The sequence below is a fragment of the Panulirus ornatus genome, chromosome 7 (assembly GCF_036320965.1).
Source record: "Panulirus ornatus isolate Po-2019 chromosome 7, ASM3632096v1, whole genome shotgun sequence".
In the NCBI taxonomy this organism is placed as follows: Eukaryota; Metazoa; Arthropoda; class Malacostraca; order Decapoda; family Palinuridae; genus Panulirus; species Panulirus ornatus.
In genome coordinates this window covers 409,714-434,577 of record NC_092230.1, presented here as the reverse complement: position 1 = coordinate 434,577, position 24,864 = coordinate 409,714, and the positions used below count along the sequence as shown (strand labels likewise).

The following is a 24,864-nucleotide window of genomic DNA, read 5'->3' as shown; positions in this document are numbered from 1 at the left end:
ATGAAAAGAAAGAGCTAAGGGAGAGTATCTGTGAACACTAATCTGTGAATGTGAAACATGGACAGAGAATAGAGTAGACTGGAATAGGATTTAGTGTGCTGATCTGAGCATGGAAAATGACTTATATGTTGATGAATAGATATACTTGTCACATGTCTCATAGCTTTCGCAAATTGGTATCGTTTTCATGAACTAATGTATCAGATTTCCTGCCGATTATTAATCTATTTTTAAAACAAGAGAGAATGAAAAGTGCTATGAAATATTTTGTTGGTAGAGGTAACTGATTTTAGTTTTCCAGAAGAAGTAACTGAGGAGGGGGGCCAGTTGAGGGTATTCCCTTAAAGGCTCAGTCATCTGTTCTTAATGCTACCTTGCTAATGCAGGAAATGGCAAATAGTATGAAAAAAAGACATTGATTCATGTAGTGTCAGACTTATTTTTCGCTCGTCAGCTGAGATCTTAAACTAATACAGTAGGTGACTGCAATGGATTTGGGTCTTTTCAAAAGTTGCCTTATCTTTTACAGAATGAAGAGGTTATCAATTTTGTCACAGTACCAAATGTGGCATTAAACTTAGCAGATGACTCTCCAGTGAATGATAGAAATGATTCAGCAAGAGATAGCAGCCTCTCAAGAGACCCAGTTATGGAAATAGCATCAAAAGCATCTTTCTACTCTGGTGATTGGGGTGATTTCAACCAGCTTTTACTCAACAAACTAAAATCAGATGAAGACAAGGATAACACATTAAGCAGCAAGGATGATGAGAGTGCAAAGTTTGATATAATTCTTACATCAGAAACAATCTACAACCCAGAATGTTATCAGAAGCTGTTGACAGTCATGACCAATTGCCTCAAACAAGATGGTGTTATGTATCCTTTTATATTCCAGTGGATAAGTCCTGGGGATAGTGGAGAAAGAATACTTCCCACACATATCCCGCATGTCATAGGAGGTGGCTAAAGTGGATGGGAGAGGAGGGCTAAAAACCTTCTCCTCCTTCTATTTTAACTTTCTAAAAGGGGAAACAGAAGGAGGAGTCATGCAGGGAGTGCTCATCCTCCTTGAAAGCTCAGATTGGGGTGTCTAAATGTGTGTGGATGTGAACAAGATGAGAAAAAAGGAGAGATAGATAGTATGTTTGAGGTAAGGAACCTGGACATTTTGGCTCTGAGTGAAACAAAGCTCAAGGGTAAAGGGGAAGAGTGGTTTGGGAATGTTTTGGGAGTAAAGTCAGGGGTTGGTGAGAGGACAAGATCAAGGGAAGGAGTAGCGCTACTCCTGAAACAAGAGTGGTGGGAGTATGTGATAGAGTGTAACAAAAGTGAACTCTAGATTGATATGGGTAAAACTGAAAGTGGACGGAGAGAGGTGGGCGATTATTGGTGCATATGCACCTGTGCATGAGAAGAAAGATCATGAGAGGCAAGTGTTTTGGGAGCATCTGAATGAGTGTGTTAGTAGTTTTGATGCATGAGACTGGGTTATAGTCATGGGCATTTGAATGCAAAGGTGAGTAGTGTGGCAGTTGAGGGAATAATTGGTGTACATGGGGTGTTCACTGTTGTACATTTGTGCGCTGAAAAAGGACTGGTGATTGGGAATACCTGGTTTAAAAAGAGAGGTATACATAAGTATACGTATGTAAGTAGAGAGATGGCCAGAGAGTGTTATTGGATTACGTGTTAATTGATAGGCATGCGAGAGAAAGACTTTTGGAAGTTAATGTGCTGAGAGATGCAACTGGAGGGATGTCTGATCATTATCTTGTGGAGGCAAAGGTGAAGATTTGTAGAGGATTTCAGAAAAGAAGAGAAAAGGTGGGGTGAAGGGAGTGGTGAGAGTATGTGAGCTTGGAAAGGAGACTTTTGTAAGGAAGTACCAGGAGAGACTGAGTGCAGAATGGAAAAAAGGTCAGAACAGAGGACGTAGGGGGAGTGGGGGAGGAATGGGATGTATTTAGGGAAGTAGTGATGGCTTGCACAAAAGATGCTTGTGGCATGAGGAGTGTGGGAGGTGGGCAGATTAGAAAGGGTAGTGAGTGGTGGGCTGGAGAAGTAAGATTATTTGTGAAAGAGAAGAGAGAGGCATTTGGATGGGTTTTGCAGGGAAATAATGCAAATGACTGGGAGATGCATAAAAGAAGGAGGCAGGAGGTCAAGAGAAAGGTGCAAGAGGTGAAAAAAAGGGCAAATGAGAGTTAGGGTGAGAGAGTATCATTAAATTTTAGGGAGAATAAAAAGATGTTTTGGAAGGAGGTAAATGAAGTGCGTAAGACAAGAGAACAAATTGGAAAATCAGTGAAGGGGACTAATGGGGAGGTGATAACAAGAAGTGGTGATGTGAGAAGGAGATGAGTATTTTGAAGATTTGTTGAATTTGTTTGATATATATTTATTTTTATCTATTTTGCTTTGTTGCTGTCTCCCGCGTTAGCGAGGTAGTGCGAGGAAACAGACGAAAGAATGACCCGACCCACTCACATACTCATGCATATACCTACACGTCCACACATACAAATATACATACCTAAACATCTCAACGTATACATATGTAAAAACACACACAGACATATACATATATACACATGTACATAATTCATAGTCTGCCTTTATTAATTCCCATCGCCACCCCGCCACACATGAAATAAAAACCCTCTCCCCCCTCATGTGTGCGAGGTAGCGCTAGGAAAAGACAACAAAGGCCACATTCATTCACACTCAGTCTCTAGCTGTCATGTATTAAAGCACCAAAACCACAGCTCCCTTTCCACATCCAGGCCCCACAGAACTTTCCATGGTTTACCCCAGAAGCTTCACATGCCCTGGTTCAATCCATTGACATCACATCAACCCCGGTATACCACATCGTCCTAATTCACTCTATTCCTTGCACGCCTTTCACCCTCCAGAATGTTCAGGCGCCGATCACTCATAATCTTTTTCACTCCATCTTTCCACCTCCAATTTCGTCTCCCACTTCTCTTCGTTTCTTCCACCTCTGACACATATATCCTCTTGGTCAATCTTTCCTCACTCATTCTATCCATGTGACCAAACCATTTCAACATACCCTCTTCTGCTCTCTCAGCCACACTCTTTTTATTACCACACATCTCTCTTCCCCTATTATTACTTATTCGATCAAACCACCTCACACCACATATTGTCCTCAAACATCTCATTTCCAGCACATCCACCCTCCTCCGCACAACTCTATCCATAGCCCACGCCTCGCAACTATATATAACATTGTTGGAACCACTATTCCCTCAAACATACCCATTTTATCTAAAACACTTCACTTCCTCCAGTTTTTCTCCAAACTTACCTCCCAATTGACTTGACCCTCAACCCTACTGTACCTAATAACCTTGCTCTTATTCACAATTACTCTCAACTTTTTTCTTTCACACACTTTACCAAACACAGTCATCAGCTTCTGCAGTTTCTCACATGAATCAGCCACCAGCGCTGTATCATCAGCGAACAACAACTGACTCACCTCCCAAGCTCTCTCATCCACAACAGACTGCATACTTGCTCCTCTTTCCAAAACTCTTGCGTTCACCTCCCTAACAACCCCATCCATAAACAAATTAAACAACCATAGAGACATCACAAACCCATGTCGCAAACCTACATTCACTGAGAACCAATCACTTTCCTCTCTTCCTACACATACACACGCCTTACATCCTCGATAAAAACTTTTCACTGCTTCTAACAACTTGCCTCCCACACCATATATTCTTAATACCTTCCACAGAGCATCTCTATCAACTCTATCATATGCCTTCTACAGATCCATAAATGCCACATAAAAATCCATTTGCTTTTCCAAGTATTTCTCACATACATTCTTCAAAGCAAACACCTGATCCACACATCCTCTACCACTTCTGAAAACCCTGCTCTTCCCCAATCTGATGCTCTGTACATGCCTTCACCCTCTCAATCAATACCCTCCCATATGATTTACCAGGAATACTCAACAAACTTATACCTCTGTAATTTGAGCACTCACTTTTATACCCTTTGCCTTTGTGCAATGACACTATGCAAGCATTCCGCCAATCCTCAGGCACCTCACCATGAATCATACATACATTAAATAACCTTACCTACCAGTTAACAAAACAGTCACCCCCTTTTTTAATAAATTCCACTGCAATACCATCCAAACCCACTGCCTTGCCGGCTTTCATCTTCCGCAAAGCTTTTACTACCTCTTCTCTGTTTACCAAATCATTTTCCCTAACCCTCTCACTTTGCACACCACCTCGACCAAAACACCCTATATCTGCCACTCTATCATCAAACACATTCAACAAACCTTCAAAATACTCACTCCATCTCCTACTTGTTATCACCTCCCCATTAGCCCCCTTCACTGAAGTTCCCATTTGCTCCCTTGTCTTACGCACTTTAGTTACCTCCTTCCAGAACATCTTTTTATTCTCCCTAAGATTTAATGATACTCTCTCACCCCAACTCTCATTTGCCCTCTTTTTCACCTCTTGCACCTTTTTCTTGACCTCCTGCCTCTTTATTTTATACAACTCCCACTCATTTGCATTTTTTCCCTGCAAAAATCATCCAAATGCCTCTCTCTTCTCTTTCACTAATAACCTTACTTCATCCCACCACTCACTACCCTTTCTAATCAACCCAACTCCCACGCTTCTCATGCCACAAGCATCTTTTGCACAAGCCATCACTGCTTCCCTAAAGACATCCCATTCATCCCCCACTCCCCTTACGCCCTTTGTTCTCATCTTTTTCCATTCTGTACTTCCTCACACAAGTCTCCTTCCCAAGCTCACTTACTCTCACCACTCTCTTTACCCCAACATTCTCTCTTCTTTTCTGAAAACCCCTACAAATCTTCACCTTCGTCTCCACAAGATAATGATCAGACATCCCTCCAGTTGACCTCTCAGCACATTAACATCCAAAAGTCTCTCTTTCGCGCGCTTATCAATTAACACGTGTCCAATAACACTCTCTGGCCATCTCTCCTACTTACATACGTATACTTATATATATATTGCTTTTTAAACCAGGGATTCCCAATCACCAGTCGTTTTTCAGCATATAAATCTACAAGCTCTTCACCATTTCCATTTAGAACACTGAACACCCCATGTATACCAATTGTTTCCTCAACTGCCACATTACTCACCTTTGCATTCAAATCACCCATCACTATAACCCGGTCTTGTGATTCAAAACCATTAACACACTCATTCAGCTGCTCCCAAAACACTTGCCTCTCATACATATATATATATATATATATATATATATATATATATATATATATATATATATATATATATATATATATATATATATATATTTTTTTTTTTTTTATACTCTGTCGCTGTCTCCCGCGTCTGCGAGGTAGCGCAAGGAAACAGACGAAAGAAATGGCCCAACCCCCCCCCATACACATGTACATACACACGTCCACACACGCAAATATACATACCTACACAGCTTTCCATGGTTTACCCCAGACGCTTCACATGCCTTGATTCAATCCACTGACAGCACGTCAACCCCTGTATACCACATCGCTCCAATTCACTCTATTCCTTGCCCTCCTTTCACCCTCCTGCATGTTCAGGCCCCGATCACACAAAATCTTTTTCACTCCATCTTTCCACCTCCAATTTGGTCTCCCTCTTCTCCTCGTTCCCTCCACCTCCGACACATATATCCTCTTGGTCAATCTCTCCTCACTCATTCTCTCCATGTGCCCAAACCATTTCAAAACACCCTCTTCTGCTCTCTCAACCACGCTCTTTTTATTTCCACACATCTCTCTTACCCTTACGTTACTTACTCGATCAAACCACCTCACACCACACATTGTCCTCAAACATCTCATTTCCAGCACATCCATCCTCCTGCGCACAACTCTATCCATAGCCCACGCCTCACAACCATACAACATTGTTGGAACCACTATTCCTTCAAACATACCCATTTTTGCTTTCCGAGATAGTGTTCTCGACTTCCACACATTCTTCAAGGCTCCCAAAATTTTCGCCCCCTCCCCCACCCTATGATCCACTTCCGCTTCCATTGTTCCATCCGCTGCCAGATCCACTCCCAGATATCTAAAACACTTTACTTCCTCCAGTTTTTCTCCATTCAAACTCACCTCCCAATTGACTTGACCCTCAACCCTACTGTACCTAATTACCTTGCTCTTATTCACATTTACTCTTAACTTTCTTCTTTCACAGACTTTCCCAAACTCAGTCACCAGTTTCTGCAGTTTCTCACATGAATCAGCCACCAGCGCTGTATCATCAGCAAACAACAACTGACTCACTTCCCAAGCTCTCTCATCCCCAACAGACTTCATACTTGCCCCTCTTTCCAAAACTCTTGCATTTACCTCCCTAACAACCCCATCCATAAACAAATTAAACAACCATGGAGACATCACACACCCCTGCCGCAAACCTACATTCACTGAGAACCAATCACTTTCCTCTCTTCCTACACGTACACATGCCTTACATCCTCGATAAAAACTTTTCACTGCTTCTAACAACTTTCCTCCCACACCATATATTCTTAATACCTTCCACAGAGCATCCCTATCAACTCTATCATATGTCTTCTCCAGATCCATAAATACTACATACAAATCCATATATATATATATATATATATATATATATATATTTTTTTTTTTTATACTTTGTCGCTGTCTCCCGCGTTTGCGAGGTAGCGCAAGGAAACAGACGAAAGAAATGGCCCAACCCCCCCCCATTACACATGTATATACATACGTCCACACACGCAAATATACATACCTACACAGCTTTCCATGGTTTATATATATATATATATATATATATATATATATATATATATATATATATATAATAAAATAAATTTTTTTTTTTTTTTTTTTTATACTTTGTCGCTGTCTCCCGCGTTTGCGAGGTAGCGCAAGGAAACAGATGAAAGAAATGGCCCAACCCCCCCCCCATATACATGTATATACATACGTCCACACACGCAAATATACATACCTACTCAGCTTTCCATGGTTTACCCCAGACGCTTCACATGCCTTGATTCAATCCACTGACAGCACGTCAACCCCGGTATACCACATCGCTCCAATTCACTCTATTCCTTGCCCTCCTTTCACCCTCCTGCATGTTCAGGCCCCGATCACACAAAATCTTTTTCACTCCATCTTTCCACCTACAATTTGGTCTCCCACTTCTCCTCGTTCCCTCCACCTCCGACACATATATCCTCTTGGTCAATCTTTCCTCGCTCATTCTCTCCATGTGCCCAAACCATTTCAAAACACCCTCTTCTGCTCTCTCAACCACACTCTTTTTATTTCCACACATCTCTCTTACCCTGACATTACTTACTCGATCAAACCACCTCACACCACACATTGTCCTCAAACATCTCATTTCCAGCACATCCACCCTCCTGCATACAACTCTATCCATAGCCCATGCCTCGCAACCATACAACATTGTTGGAACCACTATTCCTTCAAACATACCCATTTTTGCTTTCAAAGATAATGTTCTCGACTTCCAAAATTCTTCAAGGCTCTCAGGATTTTCGCCCCCTCCCCCACCCTATGATTTATTTCCGCTTCCATGGTTCCATCCGGTGCCAGATCCACTCCCAGATATCTAAAACACTTTACTTCCTCCAGTTTTTCTCCATTCAAACTAATCTCCCAATTGACTTGACCCTCAACCCTACTGTACCTAATAACCTTGCTCTTTTTCACATTTACTCTTAACTTTCTTCTTTCACACACTTTACCAAACTCAGTCACCAGTTTCTGCAGTTTCTCACATGAATCAGCCACCAGCGCTGTATCATCAGCAAACAACAACTGACTCACTTCTCAAGCTCTCTCATCCACAACAGACTTCATACTTGCCCCTCTTTCCAAAACTCTTGCATTCACCTCCCTAACAACCCCATCCATAAACAAATTAAACAACCATGGAGACATCACACACCCCTGCCGCAAATCTACATTCACTTAGAACCAATCACTTTCCTCTCTTCCTACACGTACACATGCCTTACATCCTCGATAAAAACTTTTCACTGCTTCTAACAACTTGCCTCCCACATCATATATTCTGAATACCTTGATATGCCTTCTCCAGATCCATAAATGCTACATACAAATCCATTTGCTTTTCTAAGTATTTTTCACATACATTCCTCAAAGCAAACACCTGATCCACACATCCTCTACCACTTCTGAAACCACACTGCTCTTCCCCAATCTTGAAGAATGTGTGGAAGTCGAGAACATTATCTCGGAAAGCAAAAATGGGTATGTTTGAAGTAATAGTGGTTCCAGCAATGTTGTATGGTTGTGAGGCGTAGGCTATGGATAGAGTTGTGCACAAGAGGGTGGATTTGCTGGAAACGAGATATTTGAGGACAATATGTGGTGTGAGGTGGTTTGATCGAGTAAGTAATGATAGGGTAAGAGGACGTGTGGAAATAAAAAGAGCGTGGTTGAGAGAGCAGAAGACGGTGTTTTGAAATGGTTTGGGCACATGGAGAGAATGAGTGAGGAAAGATTGACAAAGAGAATATATGCCTCAGAGGTGGAGGGAACGAGGGGAAGTGGGAGACCAAACTGGAGGTGGAAAGATGGAGTGAAAAAGATTTTGAGCGATCGGGGTCTGAACATGCAGGAGGGTGAAAGGCGTGCAAGGAATAGAGTGAATTGGAACGATGTGGTATACCGGGGTCGACGTGCTGTCAATGGATTGAACCAGGGCATGTGAAACGTCTGGGGTAAACCATGGAAAGTTGTGTTGGGCCTGGATGTGGAAAGGGAGCTGTGGTTTCGGGCATCATTACATGACAGCTAGAGACTGAGTATGAACTAATGGGGCCTTTGTTGTCTTTTCCTAGTGCTACTTTGCACACATGATGGGGGAGGAGGATGTTATTCCATGTGTGGCAAGGTGGCAATGGGAATAAATAAAGGCAGACAGTATGAATTATGTACATGTGTATATATGTATATGTCTGTGTGTATATATATATATGTGTACATTGAGATGTATAGGTATGTATATTTGCGTGTGTGGACATGTATGTATATACATGTGTGTGGGGGTGGGTTGGGCCATTTCTTTCGTCCATTTCCTTGCGCTACCTCGCAAACACGGGAGACAGGGACAAAGCAAAATAGATAAATATAAATATATATATATATATATTTATTTATATATATACACACATGTACATATTCTTCTTTTCTGAAAACCCATACAAAACCCATACAAAACCCTTAGCCTCCACAAGATAATGATCAGACATCCCTCCAGTTGCACCTCTCAGCACATTAACATCCAAAAGTCTCTCTTTCGCAGGCCTGTCAATTAACACGTAATCCAATAACGCTCTCTGGCCATCTCTCCTACTTACATACGTATACTTATGTATATCTCGCTTTTTAAACCAGGTATTCCCAATCACCAGTCCTTTTTCAGCACATAAATCTACAAGCTCTTCACCATTTCCATTTACAACACTGAACACCCCATGTATACCAATTATTCCCTCAACTGCCACATTACTCACCTTTGCATTCAAATCACCCATCACTATAACCTGGTCTCGTGCATCAATACCACTAACACACTCATTCAGCTGCTCCCAAAACACTTGCCTCTCATGATCTTTCTTCTCATGCCTAGGTGCATATGCACCAATAATCACCCATCTCTCTCCATCAACTTTCAGTTTTACCCATATTAATTGAGAATGTTGGGGTGAAGAGGGTGGTGAGAGTGAGTGAGCTTGGGAAGGAGACTTGTGTGAGGAAGTACCAGGAGAGACTGAGTACAGAATGGAAAAAGGTGAGAACAATGGAAGTAAGGGGAGTGGGGGAGGAATGGGATGTATTTAGGGAATCAGTGATGGATTGCACAAAGATGCTTGTGGCATGAGAAGAGTGGGAGGTGGGTTGATTAGAAAGGGTAGTGAGTGGTGGGATGAAGAAGTAAGATTATTAGTGAAAGAGAAGAGAGAGGCATTTGGACGATTTTTGCAGGGAAAAAATGCAATTGAGTGGGAGATGTATAAAAGAAAGAGACAGGAGGTCAAGAGAAAGGTGCAAGAGGTGAAAAAGAGGGCAAATGAGAGTTGGGGTGAGAGAGTATCATTAAATTTTGGGGAGAATAAAAAGATGTTCTGGAAGGAGGTAAAGTGCGTAAGACAAGGGAGCAAATGGGAACTTCAGTGAAGGGCGCAAATGGGGAGGTGATAACAAGTAGTGGGGATGTGAGAAGGAGATGGAGTGAGTATTTTGAAGGTTTGTTGAATGTGTTTGATGATAGAGTGGCAGATATAGGGTGTTTTGGTCGAGGTGGTGTGCAAAGTGAGAGGGTTAGGGAAAATGATTTGGTGAACAGAGAAGAGGTAGTAAAAGCTTTGCGGAAGATGAAAGCCGGCAAGGCAGCAGGTTTGGATGGTATTGCAGTGGAATTTATTAAAAAAGGGGGTGACTGTATTATTGACTGGTTGGTAAGGTTATTTAATGTATGTATGACTCATGGAGAGGTGCCTGAGGATTGGCAGGAATGCATGCATAGTGCCATTGTACAAAGGCAAAGGGGATAAGAGTGAGTGCTCAAATTACAGAGGTATAAGTTTGTTGAGTATTCCTGGTAAATTATATGGGAGGGTATTGATTGAGAGAGTGAAGGCATGTACAGAGCGATTGGGGAAGAGCAGTGTGGTTTCAGAAGTGGTAGAGGATGTGTGGATCAGGTGTTTGCTTTGAAGAATGTATGTGAGAAATACTTAGAAAAGCAAATGGATTTGTATGTAGCATTTATGGATCTGGAGAAGGCATATGATAGAGTTGATAGAGATGCTCTGTGGAAGGTATTAAGAATATATGGTGTGGAAGGCAAGTTGTTAGAAGCAGTGAAAAGTTTTTATCGAGGATGTAAGGCATGTGTACGTGTAGGAAGAGAGGAAAGTGATTGGTTCTCAGTGAATGTAGGTTTGCAGCAGGGGTGTGTGATGTCTACATGGTTGTTTAATTTGTTTATGGATGGGGTTGTTAGGGAGGTGAATGCAAGAGTTTTGTAAAGAGGGGCAAGTATGAAGTCTGTTGTGGATGAGAGAGCTTGGGAAGTGAGTCAGTTGTTGTGAGCTGATGATACAGTGCTGGTGGCTGATTCATGTGAGAAACTGCAGAAGCTGGTGACTGAGTTTGGTAAAGTGTGTGAAAGAAGAAAGTTAAGAGTAAATGTGAATAAGAGCAAGGTTAATATTAGGTACAGTAGGGTTGAGGGTCAAGTCAATTGGGAGGTAAGTTTGAATGGAGAAAGATTGGAGGAAGTAAAGTGTTTTAGATATCTGGGAGTGGATCTGGCAGCAGATGGAACCATGGAAGCGGAAGTGGATCATAGGGTGGGGGAGGGGGCGAAAATTCTGGGAGCCTTGAAGAATGTGTGGAAGTCGAGAACATTATCTCGGAAAGCAAAAATGGGTATGTTTGAAGGAATAGTGGTTCCAACAATGTATGGTTGCGAGGCGTGGGCTATGGATAGAGTTGTGCACAGGAGGATGGATGTGCTGGAAATGAGATGTTTGAGGACAATGTGTGGTGTGAGGTGGTTTGATCGAGTAAGTAACGTAAGGGTAAGAGAGATGTGTGGAAATAAAAAGAGCGTGGTTGAGAGAGCAGAAGAGGGTGTTTTGAAATGGTTTGGGCACATGGAGAGAATGAGTGAGGAAAGATTGACCAAGAGGATATATGTGTCGGAGGTGGAGGGAACGAAGAGAAGTGGGAGACCAAATTGGAGGTGGAAAGATGGAGTGAAAAAGATTTTGTGTGATCGGGGCCTGAACATGCTGGAGGGTGGAAGGAGGGCAAGGAATAGAGTGAATTGGATCTATTTGGTATACCGGGGTTGATGTGCTGTCAGTGGATTGAATCAGGGCATGTGAAGCATCTGGGGTAAACCATGGAAAGCTGTGTAGGTATGTATATTTGCGTCTGTGGACGTATGTATATACATGTATATGGGGGTGGGTTGGGCCATTTCTTTTGTCTGTTTCCTTGCGCTACCTCGCAAACGTGGGAGACAGCGACAAAAAAAAAAAAAAAATGTACATATTCATATGTGCTGCCTTCATTCATTCCCATCATCAACCCGCCACACATGAAACAGCACCCCTCTCCCCCCGCACTTGTGCAAGGTAGCAGTAGGAAAAGACAACAAATGCCGCATTCGTTCACACTGAGTCTCTAGCTGTCATGTGTAATGCACCGAAACCACCGCTCCCTTTCCACGTCGAGGCCCCATAGACCTTTCCATGGTTTACCCCAGACATTTCGTATGCCATGGTTCAGTCTATTAACAGTACATCGACCCTAGTATACCACATCATTCCAATTCACTCTATTCCTTGCATGCTTCTCACCCTCCTGTATATTCAAGCTCCTATCGCTCAAAATCTTTTGAACTCCATCCTTCCACCTCTCATATGGCCAGACTCCATCCTTTCACCTCTAATATGGCCAAACTCCATCCTTTCACCTGTAATATGGCATCCCGATTCTCCTTGTTCCCTCCATCCTTGACACATACATCCTTTTGGTCAACCTATTCTCATTTTCCTTGTATACTTTTTTAAAAAATTTTCATGCGATAGATGTATGTATTTTCAATGTTTTCTTTTTCAGAATGTCGTAAATTATGATTACCTGTTTTTTGGGAAAAGGTATGGATTGTAACCCCATTTTACTCAGGAAACATATTTTTGATGTGAATTATTTGGCTTTATATCACCATTTCTAGGAACCCTTCCATCATTCAAAGCAAAGAAGGCTGGCATTTCTTTTTTATGTGTAAAGCTTAATTGATTTTGAGCTGTTTTGTTATGTAATCAAGGATTTCCTTTAACTTTTATTAAGATTACTGGCTGCAAAAAGTCACTACTTCGGTGTTGGCGGAGGAACATTGCAGTTTATCAATCTGGTGAAACAGGAAGGACTGCTGAGTGTACGGACAATTACAACAAACAATGAAGGTGATTGATTAGTTTATTTAGTGATTTATGCTATGGATATATGACACATTGAAAAATGTGGCTATTGCAATGGCTAGAATGCAGGAGTTGTTGAAAAGGCAGTATAGAATATGATTAGGGGGCATTGGGTACCCATTGTAATTAAGAATAGGGAACAGATTTTAGAATTTTGTACTGCATAGGAAATGGTGATTGGGAATACCTGGTTTTAAAAGAAGTACACTTGCTACTTACTTCTTCCCTTAACAGTCCTTTCTATCTTTATGATGTTCCTGCAGCTCTCAGGAAGCTGGCGACATCCACTGGTCTGGACCACAGGTCATAAGGTGTTGTGATGTGTGTGCATCAGCGTGCAAAGAGTACATAGCAGTTAATTGTAAGTGCGTGGTGTCTTTCTATGGTAGTTGCATTGTGGGCATAAGGGTCTCAGGATATGTTGAAACAGTGCTTGTATTGTAGCAAAAGCGAGAGGGTGTGACTTAATTTTCTCTGGGCAGTGTGGTGTCTGAGTGTATGTCTGGTGGGTTGGAGTTTACAGGTGCGTTGGTTGGTCAGTTTTTTTAGAGTGTTTGTATTTTTTCATTATTTTGTTGGGGATTGTGGGGTCTGTGAGTAGAGATTACTGAAGTGTGAGGCAGGGGTAAGCTTTTATTTCTACTTAGGGGTTGGTAATTAGTTATAGAGTGGTTTGGGTGGGAGGGGTCAAGTGCTGTTGCAAAGAAATGGTTGCTGAGCATGTTGAGGTGGCTCTGTGTAAGGTGGATCTTCATTTCTTTATGAAGATGTTGAGTGTATGTAGGTGCGAGGCAGCCAGTGATTGTCTGTGTGCACTATTTTGTGTGGTTTGCAGATTTGTTTGGCTGTGGATATGAGGAATGCATTATACAGTATATGGTATCTAGAAAATGGATTTGAGCAAATGAGGTAATTTTTGTATGTTCCTGGCACTCCCTCACTTTGCAGGAAGTTGCAAAAAGGTATAAAAGAAATATCAAGCACATATTTAGCTGTGTTACAGAATTTATGATTAGCTGTTTCATGATCTTTGGCTTTATTTCAGTATACCTGTTTTTTTACTAGTAGATGTGACATTTCAGTATCTTAGTCATTTGTGACCAACAAAGCAGAAAGCAAAGCACATAACATGAAAGTAAGCATGAAATTTATTATGAATGATGTAAAGTACTTTTACAGTATAAAAGTGGTGGATGAATGGAATGAAATGACTGTATGGTTAATGTAGACAGCATAGATTTAAGAAGTTATATGATATATATAGAAATGTTTAAGAGATGGGGCCACACTAATGTAAAACTCTCTCCTCATGCAATACAGTTAGATAATCACATAAAATGATTTCAAAATATGTTTTAAGTTTATGAAAAGCATGTTTTATAGCTAAGATCCCTCATTTACCTTCATTTTATGTAGTTATCTGTACAGCCATTATGTTTAACCTAGGCTTTTAAGAAATCACATAATTAGAAGTGTCAGTTTTGTTTAATGCATGGAAAAAATTGTAACTAAGATTTCCTCAGATGTTATTGTGGAAAATTGCTTAAAGATAGTGCAATAATCACCATCATAGCCATCTCATGCAACTGACAGAAACATTATCCTGACATACCTCTTACCCAACCCCCATCTAGGCACTTTATTTCTAAAGTGGGCTTTGGTGATTTTGTTCTTTTTCATTAGTAGTCTGGCTGTTGTGCTATCTTTTACACCCCTTTCACAGGGAAATTCCTGTAATGTCCATCATGTCACTGTCTCATCTTCACCTTACTTTCTAAGTTGGCTTTCAGTAACCATTTATCTGGCTAATACTGGAGCTTGTTTGGGTCTCTCAAAGGTATTGCACACATGACAGTTCTACCCTCTTGGGTCCCCATCTATTAACCCTTTTTTTCACTATATCATCTTTCCCAATTTCCATACCACTTCACTTAGCTTGTTCGTAATCTTTTATTCTTGTACAAAATATTTTCTTTTACCTTTACTGATTCTTATCTTGCTCAGTTAACTGTTATACCATCAGGTTCATTGGTTCCTCTCCAGCTCAAAGAAATATTCCAAGTTGATGTAGTCATAAATACAAAGGAACTTGCAAACTAAATGTGCTTACATATCTCCAGGACTTTGTATCTTTATGCATGTTTGTTTGTAAGTTTGATTTTTATTTCGGTTTGTCAATCTATATCTGTGATATGCGTTGCATATATGCATTGCACAGTAAGTAATGTGTCTATGTGAATGCATGTGTATTTGTGGTAGTGCATCTGCATATGCAGTGAAAGCAGTGCATATTTATGAAAATAAGATATGTGTGGCTCATGGTGAAGTGCCTAAGGATTAGCGGAATGCATGCATAGTGCCATTGTACAAAGGCAAAGGGGATAAAGGTGTGTTCATATTACAGAGGTATAAGTTTGTTGAGTATTCCTGGGAAATTATATGGGATGATATTGATTGAGAAGGTGAAGGCACATACAGAACATCAGATTGGGGAAGAGCAGTGTGGTTTCAGAAATGGTAGAGGATATGTGGATCAGGTGTTTGCTTTGAAGAATGTATGTGAGAAATGCTTTGAGAATCAAATGGATTTGTATGTAGCATTTATGGATCTGGAGAAGGCATATGATAGAGCTGATAGAGATGCTCCGTGGAAGGTATTAAGAGTATATGGTGTGGGAAGCAAGTTGCTGGAAGCAGAGAAAAGTTTTTATTGAGGATGTAAGGCATGTGCACAAGTAGGAAGAGAGGAAAGTGATCGATTCTCATTGAATGTCGGTTTGCGGCAGGGGTGCATGATGTCTCCATGGTTGTTTAATTTGTTTATGGATGGAGTTGTTAAGGAGGTGAATGCAAGAGTTTTGGAGAGAGGGGCAAGTATGCAGTCTGTTGTGGATGACAGGGCTTGGGAATTGAGTCAATTGTTGTTCGCTGATGATACAGTGCCATTGGCTGATTCATGTGAGAAACTGCAGAAGTTGGTGACTGAGTTTGGTAAAGTGTGTGAAAGAAGAAAGCTGAGAGTAAATGTGAATAAGAGCAATGTTGTTAGGTACAGTAGGGTTGAGGGACAAGTCAATTGGGAGGTAAGTTTGAATGGAGAAAAACTGGAGGAAGTGAAATGTTTTAGATATCTGGGAGTGGATTTGGCAGCAAATGGAACCATGGAAGTGGAAGTAAGTCAAAGGGTGGGGGAGGGGGCGAAAGTTCTGGGAGCATTGAAAAATGTGTAGAAGGTGAGAACATTATCTTGGAAAGCAAAAATGGGTATGTTTGAAGGAACAGTGGTTCCAAAAATGTTATATAGTTGTGAGGCATTGGCTGTAGATAGGGTTGTGCAGAGGAGGGTGGATGTACTGGAAATGAGATGTTTGAGGACTGTATGTGGTGTGAGGTGGTTTGATTAAGTAATGAAAGGGTGAGAGAGATGTGTGGTAATAAAAAGAGTGTGGTTGAGAGAGCAGAAGAGGGTGTATTGAAATGGTTTGGTCACATGGAGAGAATGAGTGAGGAAAGATTGACCAAGAGGATATATGTGTTAGAGGTGGAGCGAACGAGAAGTGTGAGACCAAATTGGAGGTGTGAAAAAGATTTTGAGTGATCGGTGCCTGAACATGTAGGAGGGTGAAAGGCGTGCAAGGAATAGAGTGAATAGGAACAACGTGGTTTACTGGATTCGACGTGCTGTCAGTGGATTGAACCAGGGCATGTGAAGCATCTGGGGTAAACCATGGAAAGTTTTTTGTCACCTGGATGTGGAAAGGGAGCTGTGGTTTTGGTGCATTATACATGACAGCAATAGACTGAGTGTGAACAAATGTGGCCTTTGTGGTCTTTTCCTAGCGCTACCTCGTGCACATGCGGGGGGAGGAGGTTGTCATTTTCATGTGTGACGGGGTGGCGAAGAGAATGAATAAAGGCAGCGAGTATGAATTTTGCACGTGTATATATGTATATTTTTGTGTATGTATATATGTATACGTTGAAATGTATGGGTATGTATATGTGCGTCTGTTGATGTGTATGTATATGTTCGTGTGTGGACATGCATGTATATACATGTGTATGTGGTTGGGTTGGGCAAATCTTTCATCTGTTTCCTTGCTCTACCTCACCAACACGGGAGACAGCGACAAAGTATAATAAATAAATGAGGTAGTAAAAGCTTTGTGGAAGATGAAAGCCAGCAAGGCAGCAGGTTTGGATGGTATTGCAGTGGAATCTATTAAAAAAGGGGGTGACTGTATTGTTGACTGGTTGGTAAGGTTATTTAATGTATGTATGACTCATGGTGAGGTGCCTGAGGATTGGCAGAATGCATGCATAGTGCCATTGTACAAAGGCAAAGGGGATAAGAGTGAGTGCTCAAATTACAGAGGTATAAGTTTGTTGAGTATTCCTGGTAAATTATATGGGAGGGTATTGATTGAGAGGGTGAAGGCATGTACAGAGCATCAGATTGGGGAAGAGCAGTGTGGTTTCAGAAGTGGTAGAGGATGTGTGGATCAGGTGTTTGCTTTGAAGAATGTATGTGAGAAATACTTGGAAAAGCAAATGGAATTGTATGTAGCGTTTATGGATCTGGAGAAGGCATATGATAGAGTTGATAGAGATGCTCTGTGGAAGGTATTAAGAATATATGGGTATGTTTGAAGGAATAGTAGTTCCAACAATGTTGTATGGTTGCGAGGTGTGGGCTATGGATAGAGTTGTGCACAGGAGGGTGGATGTGCTGGAAATGAGATGTTTGAGGACAATGTGTGGTGTGAGGTGGTTTGATCGAGTAAGTAATGTAAGGGTAAGAGAGATGTGTGGAAATAAAAAGAGCGTGGTTGAGAGAGCAGAAGAGGGTATTTTGAAATGGTTTGGTCACATGGAAAGAATGGGTGAGGAAAGATTGACCAAGAGGATATATGTGTCGGAGGTGGAGACAACGAGGAGAAGTGGGAGACCAAATTGGAGGTGGAAAGATGGAGTGAAAAAGATTTTGAGTGATCGGGGCCTGAACATGCAGGAGGGTGAAAGGCAGGCAAGGAATAGAGTGAATTGGATTGATGTGGTATACCGGGGTTGACGTGCTGTCAGTGGATTGAATCAGGGCATGTGAAGCGTTTGGGGTAAACCATGGAAAGTTGTGTGGGGCCTGGATGTGGAAAGGGAGCTGTGGTTTCGGGCATTATTGCATGACAGCTAGAGACTGAGTGTGAATGAATGGGGCCTTTGTTGTCTTTTCCTAGCGCTACCTCGCACACATGAGGAAGGAGGGGGATGGTATACCATGTGTGGCGAGGTGGCGATGGGAATGAGTAAAGGCAGATACTGTGAATTGTATGTGTCTGTGTGTGTATATATATGTGTACATTGAGATGTATAGGTATGTATATTTGCGTGTGTGGATGTGTATGTATATACATGTGTATGGGGGTGGGTTGGGCCATTTCTTTCGTCTGTTTCCTTGGGCTACCTCGCAAACGCGGGAGACAGCGACAAAGCAAAATAAATAGATAAATAAGATATAAGAGAAGGATTATGAAGAAAATGTGTCACAAAAGCAGAGTGGATTTTGAAAGCTATCATGCCATAAGAAACAAGCTTGTATAATTGTATGTAAGAAAGATAAGTATTAGTTTTGTGTTTGGTAGTGAAAGAGAAAGATTAGTTAGATAAAAGGAATGACTTGGAAAAATTCATAACCATTCCAAGTAATAAACAGAAATGTCTTGAATCATCCTTTTTTTCCAGGTGTCAAGAGGGAAATTCTTGAAATGAAATTTAAAAAAAAGTGCAAGAATATGAAATAAAGATGATTATGCATCTTTGAATTATCCCTTTGTCCTTGAATATATATCTATTAAGCCTTTCTTGTGTTGGCAACCTGGCCCTTACATTGCCTCTTATTTGCTTATATCACTGATGGCTGTTGAATTTAACATTTTGCATCAGACACTCTTTTGATGATTCTCTGTAATTTCTGGACTGTAACCCATAAGCAGCACATCGAAGATGAACCCTGAGGTTTTTCAACTTCATACAGAGTGCCCCCACAGGGTCCATGTAATGTCTTGTGTTCCTAGAGCTTGTGACTTGTGTTCTTAGGGCTTGTGACTTCAATTTTCAGTGACCTGTCTGTGTGTTACTAACTCCACACTACCATGTCTATGATTAGGTGCATAGAGCCTCTCATCTTATTCACATATTCTACCTTTCAGTGATTAGAGGAAGGAAAGTGAAGAAATCTACATCCATGTTATTCTTGATTGAAATCTTTCCACAGAAAGAGGAGAGAAATAGAATGGCTATAACTTTTACAACAGTATGATTATCTAAAACAATTTACTTTAAGTGTTTCTCAGAACCCCCTACCATACAGCCTTGTCACAAGATAGTCTCAATGTGAAGTTTGGGGCTACTTTTGCTTTGCAAGTAATGCCATCCTTAGTGGTCTTTATCTTCTTTTACTTGTGATTGAAAAATTTTATGTATTTTCATAACTCAAAGACTTTCTTGACTGTATATCCACAAAAGGGCCAGCAAACTTGCTGAATTGAATTAAAATCCTGACACATGTGCCAAAACAGGTATTAAGCAGCCAATACAATGTAATTAGTTATTCTTATAACATTGTAGAGCACATACTGAAGTTCAGGTGCCAAGATCAGAAAAAGCACAGATCTATCAGTGGGTCATACACTGTGGCTCTTCGGCATATACTAGTCACAGTGGAATCAGAAGCCTTCCATCTCATTAATTCTACAGGCATCACCTCTCTCTGACCATCCCTATTTGTCTTCCAAGATGTTGCTGGCCTCTCCCAGTTTTACAGGTATTTTTCAGGCAGTACTCATGTAAGCTGTCTTCATGTGTCCCTGCCACAGTGGCTTGAACCCATGGAATGTGTCTGTTTGCTGATTCCCATAGTTTCTGTTTCAAAACCAGCTACATGGAAATTAACTATTTTGCTAACTCCTTCCCTCGTACAGTAAATCCTTGGAATTTTCTTGTTTCCCTTATCTTGCCCTATCCTAATAACCTTTCTGCCTCCAAGATCATATGTAAACACCTGAGGAGCTGTGATTCATTTCTTCATTTTTTCCTCAACCCTTTCTTTTCAGCCAAGACATGTCAGGCCATGTTTGAGGCATGTTTTACCCATGTCACATTAGGTATGTAAAAAAAGGAAGAAACTTTGAATATTGGTCGGTGGCTTTGACTGCCAAACAAGCCAGGAACTCTGTCAATTATATTTTCACATGCATTTGTACAGTTTACCCTCAAATAACTTGCTGAATGACCCCTTCCTTGAAGGTGGCTTCAAGGGAATGACAATAAGAATTCCTAACTAAATTTACCTTCCTTGATGTATTTTATGAAACTCATGGGTGTATGCATTTGGCTGTCTCAGTGGACTCAAATTGCAAATGGAACAACATTCATCTCAACATTGTTTTGGTCCTTGTTATCATCAGACATCTCAGGATCCCTGAGTAAGCAGTGTTGTCCAAAGAGAGGAAACATGATCGTTTTTTTCTTATGCATCTCCCACAGCATTATCTGACCTATATGATTCACACACAGCAGAATCATTTGCTCTACAAAGGTGTGCAGCTTCTCTAACTGAGTGATTTGGAGAAACATGATGAAGGAATTGTGGACAGATGCTCTGATCTGCTAGTAAAGAAACTTCAGACTCATCCAAACACATCTCTACAGTGTGCAGCTTCCTTGTTTATCTGTTCAAGCTGAAACACTTGTGAATCTCATTTCAATATATTTGATTGTTTACCACCTGTAGAGAGCATGTTTTTGTAAGTGTCATTTTGTGGATATTCAGCTTAGTTCTCAGTAGATTCAAACTGCATGGATGGGATGGATCAAGAATAATGTGGGTGAAAGGAAAGAGTGGGATTCTGAAGTATGCATGGGTATGTGTATATGGGCCTATGAATATGAAGACTATAGGAGATATGGATAGAATGAAGCTTTTCTAGAGAAATCTGAATGACTATACAAATGGTCTTGAAAATGAGAAATGTGGTCATGTTGGATAGTATGAGTGTGAAAGTGGGATGTGATGAAATTGATGAGACATTTGGTAAAAGGGAGTCCCTGAAGTGAATGAGAATGGAAGTTACCATATAGTTACTTATGCTGAAAGGGATTTCTTCCTTGTAAACACCTTTTTTCAGCACAAGATGGTCCACAGATATACATGGATGAGGAATGATGGAAGAGAAGAGCTAAAGGCTTTCATTGACTTTGTGACAGTGGATAGAGATTGAGAAAGGCCGTGCTAGATGCTAGAGTTGTGAGAGGATTCTTTGGAGACTCTGACCATTTTGCAGTTCTTGTGGGGATGAGGATCAGGGAGAAGTAGAGGTATAGTGTAAGGAAGAATGAAGAGGTAAAAGTGTTGGCAAGTGAGAAGATGAATGAAAATATCCAGGGGGACGTATGAAAAGAAGGTAACTGAAAGCTTAGATGGAAGTGCTAAATGTGGGAATGCAGTTCATGTGTGAATGAGGTGTTGTAGAATCAGCAATTGGGTACTACTGAAAAATTAGTAGCTGGATACAAGGAAGTGAAATATGGAAATGAAAAGGGCAATGCATAGTGGACAGAAGGGATTAGAAATGCTGTGGAAGAGAAGAAAAAGGCATATGATAGATTACTTGATAGGAATGTACCACTGGAAGTTCTGCAAAGGAGGAGGGATGATCAAAAACTATACTGGAAAGAAATGAAAAAGGAAAGAGGGGGATGTCTATCGATCTATCTTTCTATATTTCTGACACCCATTTCTCTCTATGAACTCTCATCAAGGGGTGGCCACAGCAAAAGAGTATCCACTTATCCCAGTCCTTACATGCCTCCCTCACGTATACCATTCCACACAATTCTTCCTCTGTTTCTCTCCTTGTATTCCTCCACCCTATTTGCCCATGTCACAGGTGGTCTTCTGCTCACACCAACCCCTTTAATTGTACTATCATATACTCTACTCGTAAACTTCCAGTCCTGCAATCTTTCCACATGCCGTAACCACATTTAGGTATATGTTTCATCCATTCCACCACTTCACAATTCATTCCCTTTGCACTCTTTGCCATATCACTTCTCTCATGTACCCTTTCATTACTTTCTTCATTCCATTTAGTCCCACTACATGCTCTTCTCAAATAGCTCATTTCCACAGCTTGGATTCTTGACCTATGTGTCTCATTCCACATCCATGTATCAGCTGCATTGGTCAGAGTTGGGAGGTTTACGCAGTCCCTTAATATTCCTTTCACATCCATACATACACCTCTGTCCTTTGTTATTCTACTAAGGGACCCAATGACTCCTTTACACTGTACTGCTCTCTCCCTTACCTCTCCTTCCTTATTACCACACTTACCCAAGACAGCTATAAGATACTTAGATTCCCTCCCTTCCTTTAGTCTTTTTCACCCCATATCCAAAGCACAATTTATTACACTTTCTTCTTTTGCTCTATATGGTTTTACAGAATCGATACTTTCACTCCACTTCCTTTCAGTCACTTTTACTTTACTTTAACTTGCACTTATCTTCAATCTCCTCTGCTTACACACATCATAAAACAGTTACATCCTTCAACAGCTCTCTGCAAACAACATAGTATCATCTGCAAAGGCCTTGCCACTAACCACCATATCTCAGCACCACACTCCATCTCTGCACCCCATTTCGGTTGTTTTGCTTTCATCTCTCTTATCACCCCATCCATATCTATCTATCTAGCTAGCTATCATATATATATATATATTATTTTTTTTTTTTTTTTTTGCTTTGTTGCTGTCTCCCGCGTTTGCGAGGTAGCGCAAGGAAACAGACGAAAGAAATGGCCCAACCCACCCCCATACACATGTATATACATACGTCCACACACGCAAATATACATACCTACACAGTTTTCCATGGTTTACCCCAGACGCTTCACATGCCTTGATTCAATCCACTGACAGCACGTCAACCCCGGTATACCACATCGCTCCAATTCACTCTATTCCTTGCCCTCCTTTCACCCTCCTGCATGCTCAGGCCCCGATCACACAAAATCTTTTTCACTCCATCTTTCCACCTCCAATTTGGTCTCCCTCTTCTCCTCGTTCCCTCCACCTCCGACACATATATTCTCTTAGTCAATCTTTCCTCACTCATTCTCTCCATGTGCCCGAACCATTTCAAAACACCCTCTTCTGCTCTCTCAACCACGCTCTTTTTATTTCCACACATCTCTCTTACCCTTACGTTACTTACTCGATCAAACCACCTCATACCACACATTGTCCTCAAACATCTCATTTCCAGCACATCCATCCTCCTGCGCACAACTCTATCCATAGCCCACGCCTCGCAACCATACAACATTGTTGGAACCACTATTCCTTCAAACATACTCATTTTTGCTTTCTGAGATAATGTTCTCGACTTCCACCATTCTTCAAGGCTCCCAGAATTTTCGCCCCCTCCCCCATCCTATGATCCACTTCCGCTTCCATGGTTCCATCCGCTGCCAGATCCACTCCCAGATATCTAAAACACTTCACTTCCTCCAGTTTTTCTCCATTCAAACTCACCTCCCAATTGACTTGACCCTCAACCCTACTGTACCTAATAACCTTGCTCTTATTCACATTTACTCTTAACTTTCTTCTTTCACACACTTTACCAAACTCAGTCACCAGCTTCTGCAGTTTCTCACATGAATCAGCCACCAGCGCTGTATCATCAGCGAACAACAACTGACTCACTTCCCAAGCTCTCTCATCCCCAACAGACTTCATACTTGCCCCTCTTTCCAAAACTCTTGCATTCACCTCCCTAACAACCCCATCCATAAACAAATTAAACAACCATGGAGACATCACACACCCCTGCCGCAAACCTACATTCACTGAGAACCAATCACTTTCCTCTCTTCCTACACGTACACATGCCTTACATCCTCAATAAAAACTTTTCACTGCTTCTAACAACTTGCCTCCCACACCATATATTCTTAATACCTTTCACAGAGCATCTCTATCAACTCTATCATATGCCTTCTCCAGATCCATAAATGCTACATACAAATCCATTTGCTTTTCTAAGTATTTCTCACATACATTTTTCAAAGCAAACACCTGATCCACACATCCTCTACCACTTCTGAAACCACACTGCTCTTCCCCAATCTGATGCTCTGTACATGCCTTAACCCTCTCAATCAATACCCTCCCATATAATTTGCCAGGAATACTCAACAAACGTATACCTCTGTAATTTGAGCACTCACTCTTATCCCCTTTGCCTTTGTACAATGGCACTATGCACGCATTCCGCCAATCCTCAGGCACCTCACCATGAGTCATACATACATTAAATAACCTTACCAACCAGTCAATAATACAGTCACCCCCTTTTTTAATAAATTCCACTGCAATACCATCCAAACCTGCTGCCTTGCCGGCTTTCATCTTCCGCAAAGCTTTTACTACCTCTTCTCTGTTTACCAAATCATTTTCCCTAACCCTCGCACTTTGCACACCACCTCGACCAAAACACCCTATATCTGCCACTGTATCATCAAACACATTCAACAAACCTTCAAAATACTCACTCCATCTCCTTCTCACATCACCACTACTTGTTATCACCTCCCCATTTGCGCCCTTCACTGAAGTTCCCATTTGCTCCCTTGTCTTACGCACTTTATTTACCTCCTTCCAGAACATCTTTTTATTCTCCCTA

General features: G+C 41.2%; 1 protein-coding gene across 11 annotated transcripts in view; it reads left to right on the top strand.

The window, feature by feature from the left end:
* The window catches only part of LOC139749356 (histidine protein methyltransferase 1 homolog), a 112,766-nt gene that overhangs the window by 71,162 nt on the left and 16,740 nt on the right, over positions 1-24,864 (top strand). For 9 of the 11 annotated variants that reach the window (XM_071663088.1, XM_071663090.1, XM_071663089.1 and 6 more), the window contains 2 exons: positions 530-879; positions 12,983-13,098. In XM_071663088.1, coding sequence (XP_071519189.1) covers positions 530-879; positions 12,983-13,098 — 466 coding nt within the window. Of the gene's footprint in view, positions 1-529; positions 880-12,982; positions 13,099-13,376; positions 13,475-18,852; positions 18,928-24,864 lie in introns of those variants that run through there. The other 2 variants (XR_011712952.1, XM_071663092.1) reach the window with 2 other exon arrangements.